Below are 13,262 nucleotides of genomic sequence, written 5' to 3' on the forward strand. Positions count from 1 at the left end.
ATAAATTGAAGTTAGATATAACAGATGATTTTCTGTATGTGGTATTTGACTAACTACCATGGAAAAGGTTTCATGAAGGAGACTAATCAATGACCTTGAAGAGTTTAAAATTTTTCATTTGAAGTCATGGGTCTGCCAATTTTACACTTGCTGATTTAACTTAAATATTGACCATTTTGTATCCATCTTTCAGTTACCTTAGCTTTTAAAAGATTTCTGTGATATGATATAAAACGTGAATTAGTTAACTCATGTCAGAGTGAATATACCTGTCCTTTGAAATTGATAAATCAAGACATTTTAAAAGTAAAATAAATTATTCAAAAAGAATCAACTATTTATGAAATGGCTGCATGTCTTGAATGTGGCTGGCTGGTTGCTTTGGTGAGACTGAATGCAAACACTTTTGTTCCTGAAGAGGCTTAGTGTCTGATGCAAGACAATCCTAGTTGAAAATGCAGTTAAAGAAAAACAGAAAGCAGCTTAGAACTCAGGGGCATAGCTAGAAGCATATATGGAACTCGAGAGCAGAATAGTTAGTGCTGGATGATGCAGAAGAGGCAGGTGGGGCTTGAGGTGTTAAAAATCATTAGGATCCCAGTGGAGGTCTCTGATGGCATATGCTCACTTTTACTGAAAGAGACTGTCCATCTGAAGGACACCTTGAAAAAATTTAGATAAAAATTCAAAATATTTTAAATATTTTAAAATGTCATCAAAGAAAGAATTGTGCCTCTAAATGAAAACCTATATCTATAATCAATTAAGCCACTTCACTTATGAGTCTGTCTTTTTTAAGTTTAAAATGCTTTCACTGATCTATATTTTAAATCGTTAGATTAACCCTCGTCTAGATGGATGTATTCGAGGCTGGAATTTGATGAATCAAGGAGCTTCAGGAGTAAAGGAAATCATTCAAGAAAAACAAAATAAGCATTGTCTTGTCACTGTGGAGAAGGGTTCCTACTATCCTGGTTCTGGAGTTGCTCAGTTTAGCATAGATTATAGTAAGTGATTTCCCATTTTATCTTTCTTTTCTCATTACTGTTTAAATGTATTCATTAACAAACAGCAATAATTCCTTCAGTAAACATTGTTGAGTACATGCTATATGCCAGATATAGTGTTAGGCTTATTCATACTGTTATATATTTTTAATAGAATTTTTCCAAGTATATTGGGAGAAAAAATGTAGTTGAATATGCTTATGTTGTTACTTAAAGGTTATTGGCACATAATCTGATTAATTTTGGGTAAATTAAATTGACCTGTTTCAAGGTTCACCAGTTTCTCAGTTGTATTTGAGTCTACTGATTAGTGCATCTAAAGTATTCATCTTTATTTCTAGCATTTCCATTTAATCCTTTCCTAAAATGTCCACCTCTTTGTTAAAATTTCCCATCTGTTCATGTTTGTTGTCCATCTTTTCCACCCAAGCCTTCAACTTATTAATCATAATTAAATTCCTTGTCTGATAGTTCTAATATCTGTGTCATATCTAAATCAGGTCATATTGATTGCTTTTTCTCTTGACTATGGGTCATTTTTCCATGCTTCTTTCTGCATTTAATAATTTTTGTTTAAAGGTGGGTGTCAGATAAAACAGTAGAGACTGAGATAAATAATATTTACATTTGGAGATGAGCACAGCTCTCCTTTTGCTAGACACTTAATGAGGGGACTTGAATCAATCTAGTCAAGAATTGAGCTGCTTCGGTTTTCTTGTTTCCATGACTACCCTTCAAATTCCTTTAATATACCTTGCGCTTAGGGTAGTGGCCAGAGGATTTTTCTTAATAAGTGATCCACCCTCAGCTTTAGATATTCCTTTCATTTGCCTCAAGAAAGTGTCTCTCCCTGGTCTTGTTTCACTCCCAGAAGTGCTCTTAGTTGTTACTTGACATTTGCTAGCAATTTAGAGGGGGTCTGGGGGTCAGAGGAGCATTATCTAATGTTCTGGTGCAGATTCAGTCTTAGACAGATGTTAACATTCCTGTGTCTCAGGGATATGGACTTTCCACTGTCCCCGCTCCTGCCCATCAGTAAGGGAGATATCTAATGGTCAGGACTCAAGGTGTATTCCTGCTCCTTCCCCAGCATAAATTATTTTTTGTTGTTGTTTTTTTTGCTATTTTCATTCCCTAATCTGTAGGTGCAATGGGACTTTGATGTGACCTAATAGCAACAAGGTTTGCTGCCTTTCCCCTAATGCTTTAAGTCTTGCTTAGAGCAGACAAAGAATGATCTGGGTGAGACTTTGTGCCTTTTCTGCAGGTTGCTGTTCCTCTCCCTTTGGGCTTGTACTAGGAAGGAAACTTTCTCTAATCTCTTCTCTTCTGCCAGTTTTTCTCTTGAGCACCCAGTAAGATCCTTTGAATGGGTATGAATTTCACATGTGTTTGCAGTTTCCCTGGCTTCTATATTCTCACACCAGCCCCTACTTGGACTTCAGTGTTTTGTTAAAATTTTTACCTACATTCTTTTTACCAAATTGTATAGTGTCTGTTGTCTGCCTTGGGTAAGAGAGTACTCTCCTCCTGTTTCTCCCTCGAAGCACCTGTCTTCCTTTAGGTTTCTAGTCAGTTGTTCTGCAACCTCAGCTCTTGGTGATAGTTCAAGAAAAGTTGTGCTTATATAGATAATTGGCCTTTTTTTGTTTTAAGAATGGGAACAGTACTCTCCACAGTTTTCTATAGTCTAATAGGAACAGGAACTCTTGCCAAACCGACCCCAGGTTTTTACCTTTACAAATAATACTTCTGGGATATCCTTGGACATTTATCCTTGTACTCTCATGTGATTAATTCTGTAGGAGAGAATCTCAGATTCTTTGCATCAAAGGTTATGCAAAGGTATAATTCCTACTGTTCAATCAGATTCTCTTCCAAAGATGATTTATCAATTTATACTTTTACCAACAGAAGAAAGTTTATGGTTGGGATTTGTTTCTAATTTGAGAGTTGAAAAATTAAATCTTGTAGTTCTAATTATTATCCCAGTTTCTACTGAAGTTGAATACCTCACCATATGTTTATTAAGTATTTGTGTATCTTAATTATTTTATTGGCGTCTCTGTCTTTTTGTGTTTTAGGAGTTCATTATTTGAGCTACTAACAGGTTGTATTATAAATTTAGTGTTGATTTGATATCTCTGCTTTAAGAAAAAAACATTTTAAATTTTTTATTTTCAGCCTTAAAAAGTATTACTACACTTTTACTACAGTGGTTTCTGTTTCCTAACATAAATTAATACAATGTCTTTAACTTTAGCTCTGCTCTGTATATGATGGTTTTTTTTTTTTAAAGTTTAAATTGAGTTGATGACTGGACATAGGCAAAAACTAGTCCCACAATTTGTTCAAAGAACAAAAAAAGTCTCTGAAAAGAAAATGAAAATAAGAGTTTTATTGCACCTGAAAGAAATTACTTTCATAAGTAATTAGTTATTTCACAGATAATATGAAAGTGACCTACTTTATAATTAATATTTAATGTTACATTATAATTTCTGTACATTTGCATGTTCATTTTAGTTTGAGTTTGTTAATATGTTAGAGTAAATTTACTTCAAAATGATTATATGCATTTTTTTCTCTTGCGTGGGACTTAAAGGATTATAGTGAAAAATGTTATAGTATTAGATGTGGCTTAAATGGAAGAACATCTTGTCAAAGGAAAATTATTTTCTCCATTCACATTCACCTTTTTAAAGCCTGCAAGTAGTATTTGGGCTATTGTTATACATTACTTTATGTTGAATGACGAAGACTGCATTCAGACTGTAAACTAATATTTTCAGAAATCAAACAATTTGGAAATCATATTAATTCAACAAATATTTGTTAAGTGACTGCTGAGGAAGACAGTGATGGTAGAGACATGTAGAGCTTGCACTCTAGTTGGGTAGACAATTGACCTAGTAATTAAGAGAAAGAATGTTAAGTATTATGATAAGAGAATCACACAAGAGTTCCTATTAGAATTTCAAAGTTAACTATTGACTTCAGATTATTTCTCTACCATTAAACCATCCCACACCCCTATGTATAGAAATCATACTTTGCTTTCCCACTGCTCTAATCTGACCCCTATATGGAAGAGGAGTGGGGCGGGGGGGTGGCAGCTATACCCAAATTTTCCCTCAGAAATGGTACAATAAATGTGTTGAACTTTCTTCTAATGTGTACTTTAAAATACAACCACTCTGAGATTTGACCAGTGGAGAATATATAAGACAGAAGGAGGAGCTATTAAAGAGCAAATGGAAAATTCGTAGTAATCCTGAACACCACAATCCAGAATTCTGTTGGAGGAAGAAGAACAAAAGGATGAGGCTCCATCTGTGTTTCTTTCCTGCATTAAAAACTTTTTCTTTTGCTTTGTTTTGCCTTGGTTATATAGATCATTGAAAAAGAGGACTAAAATCTTTAGTATCACACAAAGATGGCTTTGAGTACTGATAAGATTATACTTAATTCCTTCTGGTGCACCTTAGGAGGACGTTGATCCTGCTTCTGTTTCATTGTTTAAACAGAGAATGTATCCAATCCTGAGGCTTGGCAAATAAATGTGTCCTTGAATATTCGCCCATCATCGGGCACCGGTGTTATGTTGGCCTTGGTTTCCAGTAACACAGTGCCCTTTGCCTTGTCCTTGGTGGACTCCGCCACTGAAGAGCTTCAGGTAACTTTAAACCTATATGATCCTTGGTTTGTAATATTTTTTTAATCCGTAAAATGGATAAAATTGCAGTATTTACCCCAGAGTGCTATTTTGAAAATTAAATAACTTATATAAGCTATTTGGCACAACCTCTAGCACATCATTAAAGATTCAATAAATATTCATTATTGTTACTTTTTTGCTGGCTTATTTCCAAGGTTTGAACCAAGAAGTAAAGGGGTGGGAGGGATAATGGAAAAGCCTATTGCATCTATAGCTCAGATGAGGCAGACTCACACAAAGGTTGCTTGGAGTCTTCTCTGAGTACCCAGAGATCTGCCCTTATGCAGAATCTTTGAAGTATCATGGGAATTTGCATGTATTAACAAAATAGAAGTGAGTCTGACTGCAATCCACTCTGAAATTTTCAGTGCCTAATTATAATGTTTTGTGTTTTCTGGCACTCTTAATCTTTTCTCCCATAAGTAAATTAGGAAAGACTACAGAAAACGAAAACCAGTCTATTTGGCTTCCTGCTGGCAACTCTGCCTTGAAATTAGGAGAAAGCACAGGAAAAACTCTTGGATAAAAGAAAACATGAGAGTTATCAGATCTGTATTATTCAACTTCTATTAGAGGCTATTAGTTCTGTCCTTGTGTCATCCACAGTGGGTGAATTCCAAGTTACAGCAAGCAGCTTTCGTTTGTGCCACGGTTGGCTTGGATGCTCTCTGTGGCTTTTAGAAATAGACATATAATTGAATAATGCCTGTAGTGATACAAAGGGATGCTATTTGCCACTTAAAGGATGGATGGGGGTAGTTTCTGATGGTTAACTGTAAGTAACCTAAAAAGATCCTACTGAGCTTTTGTCTCCAGTGACCACAGGAGCTTGCTACATTTGGTTTTCAGCTTTTTTTTTTTTTTTTTTTTTGCTTGTTTGTTTTGTTCTTTAAGCAAAATGGAAATCCTGCCTTCAACACTACATTCACACGGTAGAGGAGGTTAACAAGTGCCATGTCTTTGATATTTATTTTATCTTTTCTGTGTTTGTCTTCATGGCCACCACCCCCCTTTTTTTGGCGTGTCAGATTGCCTTCTTATGATCTGTGAACAATGTTTCATAACATTATTCCACATAATATTGATCATTCAGGAACATTTTCTCAGCTGACTTTTCCTGAGTTCAGGATATGGATGTGTATAACACAGTAACAGATTTCCTCAGCTAAGCTGTATTTGGAAAGTATAGGCTTCATTTAGCATTGGTATCTTGGATTCCTAAGTAAACACTTCAGACTATCTTTCTACCATCTGGGAAGCATCATAACAACCGTCTCCCTCGTTTTGATTTTATTTTTTCTCTCTTTTTATATTTCCTCTACACGCCAGGAAGCTAGATGCATAGATGACTCCAACAAGTTGAGTAATTTAGTTTATCAGCAGTTTGAAAAGTTCAGAAAATATATATATATAGAGAGAGAACCTTCTGGTAAATACTCTGTAACTTACTGCTGGCACTCCTGGTTTTTCTTTCTCAGAGACTACATAAAATTTGTCCCAGTCTACAGGATTTCTTGTGTGGCACAAATAAACCTTTCAGTCTTGCTGGCATGTGCTTACTAAAGCACTTCAAATTTTCCAAGTCTTTTCTCCAACAAAGAATGACTCAACTCCTTCCTTTTCCATATGTAGGTTTTGAAATTATAAATATAATCAGATATGGAAATGTATTGCAGAAATGTATTGCTTAAGACACTACTTTGGTTCCCGTTGTTGGTGAGACAATGCTGTTAGTTTATTGAATTTTCAGAACCCGCTATACATGTACATCTTAGCTAAAACTGGAGTTTGTAAAACTAATGCGTATTCTAAAATTATGATTACGATAATAGTAGTTTTTTTCATTTAAATAAATTTGAAAGCTCTATCATACTTTTCCCCACCTCATTGAAATTCTGTTTTTGAATTTCACAAACTAAAGTCTCTCTTAAGCAGCATTAACGTTTAGTACTTGTTTATATTGAGTCATTGCTCTGTTCTTCAGGATATCCTGGTATCTGTTGAAAATATGGTAATAGCTCGGATAGAGGCCCTAAGTCTGTGTTCTAATCAACAATCCCTTCTGGAAATCAGAGTGAACAGAAAGAATTTGGAGCTGTTGACTCAAAATAGAAAAGACAGCTTCCACTCTGAAGACTTTCAAAGACAATTTGCCATCTTGGACAAAGCAATGAAAGAAACAGTGGCCACTTACTTGGGTGGCCTTCCAGGTATCTTCCTACTTTTTCTTCAGTTTTAAAAAGTATATTTTTAATGAAATTGATAGTATTTAAAGTATGTAATTGTAGTAAAACAGCATCTATCTATCTATCTATCTATCTATCTATCTATCTATCTATTTATCTATCTATCTATCTATATATATATATATATACATACAGCATATGTAGTTAGAATAAAGGGGCATCAGAAGGGAAGAGAAAATTCCAGTATCCGTTATTCTTTTTCTGGGGGTTTGCATGAACATTTTATTGGTACGTTTTTATTTAATTTTTTTAATAGTAAACTGAAACTAACCAAGCTTTGCTGCATTTGACTATCCTAGCCAGAAATGCTTTATTATTTCATTTTATCCTCACAGTTATCTTCTGAGTTTAATATTTATTCTTCAATTCAACCATCAGTCACCCAATATTATTAAGAACCTATGTCTCAGGCAGTAGGGACACAGCAATAAACAAATGGATATGATCTCTCCTCTTAAGGCCTTTACAATCTAGCGGCAGAGGTAGATATTAAACAAGTGATTAGGAAAATCTAAAAAAAAATTTGTATAACTTCTATGAAAAAAAAGTAGGGTTTGCTATTAGAGCCTGAAAATGAGGCTTGATCTGGTTATGGGGGCCAGGAACAAGCTCTCTGAAGAAGGCAATAAGATACAAATCTGATATTTGAAGGATTAAATGAAGTTAAACAGGTGATGAGGGTGGAGACTGGAGCTAGTATGCAGGTAAAAGTGTCCATGGCAAAATGGAAATGCTTGAGGAATATATAGAAGATCAGTATGGTGAGAGGGCAAGGGGGATGGTACTGCAAGAGGAGGCTGTGAAACGGGTGGGTGGGTGGGTTGGAGGTTTGTAGACCTGTTTCAGGGTCGTGCATCTTATTATTAGAGCCTTGAGCATCATTTAAAAGTTTTAGACAAGGAAGTGGTGTATCAATAATGAAGTTTAAAAAAATTCCCCTGCATAATGGATGGAGATGGACAGGTGGGAGACAAAAGTGGATGAGATGAGTTGGGGGCTACTGAAGTAGTTCAGATGGAGAAGCAGTAATAATAACAGTAGTGACAACGATACTGCCATCGTGCATATTTAGTGCATAATAAACAGTCTGGCCATTGTTCAGAGTGCTTCCATTGTATCAACCCATTTGATATTTAAAGTAGTCCTGTGAGGTAGGTACTATTGTTATCTCCATTTTGTAGATGAGGAAGCTGGGGAAGCTGCTGGACTAGGGTGATGGCAGTGGAGATAATATACAGCGAATAGATTGGAGATGTATGTGAGAAACAAAATTAATAGAAATTAATGATTGAAAGAAGCTCTTAGGTATTTGGCATGAGCAGTTGCATGGGTGAAGATTCCATTTACCAAGATGGGGAAAACTGGAGGAAAAATAGTTAATATTGGAAAACAGAAAATTGCCATCAACACTTGTCTTTAAGTGACAAAAAAATTGAGGCAGAAAGTTTTTTAGAAGCATTTTCAAATACCATTTGCATGTTATGCTCATGGGGAGAATTCTGAGTTTGATGTCTAGACTTCTAGTAACCTTCATTAAGTTACTTTAACCGCTCACTGTGTTCATTTCCCATATATGGAAATTTTATCTGGGTTTTGGGGGAATATAAGTAAATAGGCTGTAGGAAAATTCCTTGGCGGTCCAGTGGTTAGGATTCGGTGCTTTCGTTGCCATGGCCCGGGTTCAATCCCTGGTCGGAGAACTGAACTCCTGCCAGCCACGTGGCGCGGCCAAGATATACAAAAAGAAAAAATGAAGTAAATAGGCTGCAAAAGTTATAAATAGACCTATAGATAGATCCATGGATAGATATAGATACATAGTTACATTAACGTGACTATTAGGAAGTAAAATTACAGTTCAAATGAATGAATTCTGCATTGAAATCCACCTACTACCTTATTCACAAATTAGTTGAATGCAATTTTAGGAAATCAAACAAACAATGAAAGCATTCAAAAGAAGTGAAAATATAAGAATTTCAGTGGTTCCAGGACTTTGGCAACAGCACTGAGAACTGACTTTAGGCAAGATGTGTTCAGCAAAAGAGTAAGGAAAGGGTTTCCCTGGTGGCACAGTGGTTGAGAGTCCGCCTGCCGACGCAGGGGACACGGGTTCGTTCCCCAGTCCGGGAAGATCCCACATGCCGCGGAGCGGCTGGGCCCGTGAGCCATGGCCGCTGAGCCTGCGCGTCCAGAGCCTGTGCTCCGCGATTTCCAAGTAACTATAGTTTTGAGTTGAAAAAATGACTTAATGCTTAAACTGTTGCTCAGATTTAAAGAGGAAATAATAAAGTAGAACATCACAAGGAAGAATACACTATTTTCTACTCTTTTTAAAGTATGTTTCTTTACCTAAGGTTTGGCTGGCACTGTTTACGAAATCAGAGGAACTCATGCTATGCTGAATTCAGTGCCAAGCACAATACCTTATATACACAGGAGTCACTTAGTATGAATTTATTGAACAGAATTACATTATTAACTCTTCCTTTAGGATTAGATTTTGGTTGGAAATGGGCAGTCTGAATAATTCCTCTAACTATAAGCACGTAAAATGCTAATCCTGGGCTAATATTTTAATATTCTGTTTTTACAGATGTTCCATTCAGTGCCACACCAGTGAATGCCTTTTATAATGGCTGTATGGAAGTGAACATTAATGGTGTACAGTTGGATCTGGATGAAGCCATTTCTAAACATAATGATATTAGAGCTCACTCGTGTCCATCAGTTTGGAAAAAGACAAAGAATACTTAAGGCATCTTTTCTCTGCTGATAATATCTTTTTCCAGTGTGTAATTATACTTATGTTTCAATAATAGCTGAAGGGTTTTACCTGTGATGTGCAGACCTTGATTATTTCATGGTACTTTAACCTGGAATTTTAAAAAGGTCCTTTTTCAGGAAAACAAGATTCTCTTGTGATACAAATTGCATTAAAAAAAATTCTTCTGTTCTGTCTAGAAATTAAATAATGAAACCTATAAAAATTTTTAATTTGAATTTTTTGCTACAAATGACATTTCTTCATTTTTATGTTCGTAAAATTTAATTTTATCATCATGAACTAATGTTTAAATATCTTTGTGTGGGGGGGGGGGGTGGGGGGGAAGGCAAGGAAGTTAAACCTTTGTTGGAATCCAAACAAAAGTACTGGTGACTAAATTCCACTGTTACCAGTCCCTCCCAAGTCGGTCCCCAATAAAGGACCTTCTGACTGGTGTAGCTTGAACCAATAGAAGGAGACTGAGTTGGGTTCAGAAGCAAAGGAAAGCTTTATTCTTGGATCAGAGAATGGAGAGGTGGGAGTTCCCGGCTCTAGAGCACGCGCAGCACACGCTCTCCCGACAGGCCGTGGGCGGGGCTGCTTTACAAGGATCTCAGCAGGAGGGGGTGAGGTTCTCCCCGGGCCACACAGCTGTGCCGCTCACACTCCAGATCGCAGTGCCTGGCGCAGCATCTCTGCACGTGGCCCGCCGCCGCCATCTTGAACTGAGGGTCCTGCTTGGCGCTTCTGCACATGGGCCCCTAAAGTAAGGTGTTGGCACGGTTGTTTCTTAGGAGGAACTCTGGTCTGAAGGGCCAGGTGTGAGGCCTCAGCATGCGGCCCCCTGTGAACAAGTGAAATTAGAGTTAAGCACAAAGGAAAAGAAAAGGGTTAGACTTTATTTTATTACCCAGAAATTGTTAATGGGCTTTTGCTGGTGACACTATTGATTAGAGCAGATACTTTTTTGTTTTCGTTTTTTCCTAACGAAGGCAGAAGAGACATTGGTCTATTAAGTATGAATCAAGTGGAAGCCCTTGAAGCTTTATTCCAAAACAATCCCTCAGGGGGAACAGCTAAGACTTCATCTTTCTTTCACCTGGTTTCACATTTGAACCAGTAGCTTTACTGAATTAGAAAATAAGTGGGACAAATTTTCATGAGAGCAACACATGAATCTTGCTGTTTAGTAATTGGATTTTATGAGGATGAGATTCCAGATTGTGTTCGAATGCACGTAGAAACCTGGGATGGGTACTTTCCTTAAATTTGGTTGTGTGGGTCACGCAAGCTATAGATTAGAAAAGGCAGAACCTAAGGATGGAAAGAATGAATGAGAGAATGAGTAATGTGGACGTTCATAGTTTTCCCTGAATCAAACTTCATTTGCCAGAGTTAGTTCCTAGAATGTGATTGTTGAAGAACAAAAGGAACTATGAAAACTAGAGCAGATTTTAATGAGAGGATAACCACAGAGGGACACAGTTAATATTGTGTCTTTGTAATATCATATCTTTAAAGTTAGGAGGTAAGATTGCTAGGTACTTGCTGGTAATGCATTTCAGGTGGCAGTTTTATCCCTCTCAAACCTACCATTCACATTAGGTATGCAGCAGATGTTTCACTGACAGTTTTAGAAAATAAACCTTTTTCCACTATAGATAGTTTACATCATGTAAAACATAATTAATTGCTGATATTTTTAAAATTTGTATGAATAATATCTCTTTTCTATCGCATCTTTGAATAGAACATAAAATTACAAAAATATACATGCAACTCTTCATGCAGTGCAGTAGTTTTTTAGGAAAGACAGATAAAGTTCAAATATTTGATTAATAGTTATAGTTGAGTTGTAGACTGATGCTCAGAAAGAGAAGAAAATCAAAAGTAACATGTATTGAGTGTTTGACATGAGCCAGAAATTGTGCTAGACAATCTTATTGGATGTAGCTTCTCTCCTGATTACCATCATGGACTGTGGTTGATGAATTTCAGCAAGCAACTATTGATAATTACAGTGGTGTAAAAAAGCAAGGAAGGAGTAAAACTGAAAGTAAATGAAAATTTTTAAAAAGGAAGAAAGGGAAAAATGAATTTTCTTTGGGGAGGAGTTCTCTGATTCTCATTTAATTATGCCCAGTTACAAGGACAGCTATGGAGATCAATTTCACATTTCCCATGAAAAACAGAAACTTTCCAACATGCAGTGATCTTCATAGAGGCTCCAGAGACTCATTTATAAACTGTATCTATCTTGAGATGCACTTACATATGACTTAGAAAGAGAAGGGGTCTAGATCTTTGATCTTGATCTTTGCCAAGATATACAGATTCCTACTTTTAAACAGTAGTAGAGAACAGTGGTTTCATGAAGGCGAAACAGGATATTTGGTGCTATTTGAGCTTTGCGTCATGAAAAAAAATCTAAGTGACAGGGTCCTTTCAGACTTTCCCTAGACCTTACCATTTGTGGAGATGGGTTACATATTAGCGAAAATAATGGTTAATTTGTGAGAACAGAGTTATTCACCTCATTCTCCTGTTGGAAATTGTACTTGCAGTCTCAGTCACCATATGTGAGTCTTACAGAGTATTTCCAATTTTCTTTTCATTCTGGAACTGTTATTATTGCTGGAGAGAAGAATTTTTTTGTATGTCTGTTTAATAATTGCCTTTATTTCTTTTGGAAATCCCTTAGGCCTTTAATCTCTATGGTCAGTATAGAAGAAGACTGTGATATTTAAAATAATTTCACTTCAGATGTCTTGATATTGCTATTAATAACCTGAGCTTGGGAGAAGACAGGGACCCTGGAACTTCTAGGGACAAATGTGATAAATTTCTAATTCGTCCAGCAACAAATATTCATCGAGCACCTACTCTGTGCATGTGGAGTCAAAGGTAGTAAAATATCTGATGAGCTAAGTTCAACTGAATAGGAAGTGATAATACTCAATTAGGCCCATGGTAGACCTCAAACTCCTGTTCCTTGGAGTTACAAAGCTGGTCCTTTTAGGTCATCCTCAGAAATTGAAGCAATAAAACGTAATCATTGCTCCTATATAGGAGTAGTTTGTTTTTTACAAATGAGACTGAATTGACAGTAATCTTGCACATGAGTTACTTGCTATACCAGACTTCAAGCTTTAACAGAGAACTTATATTTGAAAATTGGATCTTCTCCTGTAGAAGAGGCATTGGTCAGAGGTTCATCCAGTGATGTGCTTGGGTCCAGTCGCAGCCCATGGCTATCTTGTGTTCATGTTTACAGAGTGTGAAGGTGAGGGGCAGTTACACGGGAGGCACCCTATGAGGCTTTCTGGTACATATTAATATAAACAATGCAAGGCCAGATTACCAAAGCAGCTTGAAACAAGATATGTGGAGCTAAGAGGGTCAGAAATAGAGGGGAACTGAACTTAGAGAGGTTTGAAACAAGTAGCAGAGCACTGAGGCTGTGAGGTGTTTCCTGAGCCACAGTCAACCACTTCTGCAGTGCTCTGGACCTGCCATGGTTTAGC

The 13,262-nt window shown here is 36.7% G+C and overlaps 1 protein-coding gene across 2 annotated transcripts in view; it reads left to right on the forward strand.

Moving 5' to 3' along the window:
• The window catches only part of PROS1 (protein S), a 64,714-nt gene extending 52,913 nt beyond the window's left edge, over positions 1–11,801 (forward strand). The window contains exons 12-15 of one of the 2 annotated variants that reach the window (XM_059063832.2): positions 839–1,007; positions 4,535–4,683; positions 6,710–6,935; positions 9,568–11,801. In XM_059063832.2, the coding sequence (XP_058919815.2) occupies positions 839–1,007; positions 4,535–4,683; positions 6,710–6,935; positions 9,568–9,728 (705 nt within the window). In that variant the 3' untranslated portion in view covers positions 9,729–11,801. The remainder of the gene's footprint in view (positions 1–838; positions 1,008–4,534; positions 4,684–6,709; positions 6,936–9,567) is intronic. The other variant, XM_067034876.1, reaches the window with a different exon arrangement.
• The last annotated feature ends 1,461 nt before the right edge of the window (positions 11,802–13,262 follow it).

This window comes from Kogia breviceps, chromosome 5 (genome assembly GCF_026419965.1).
Source record: "Kogia breviceps isolate mKogBre1 chromosome 5, mKogBre1 haplotype 1, whole genome shotgun sequence".
NCBI classification, from domain to species: Eukaryota; Metazoa; Chordata; class Mammalia; order Artiodactyla; family Physeteridae; genus Kogia; species Kogia breviceps.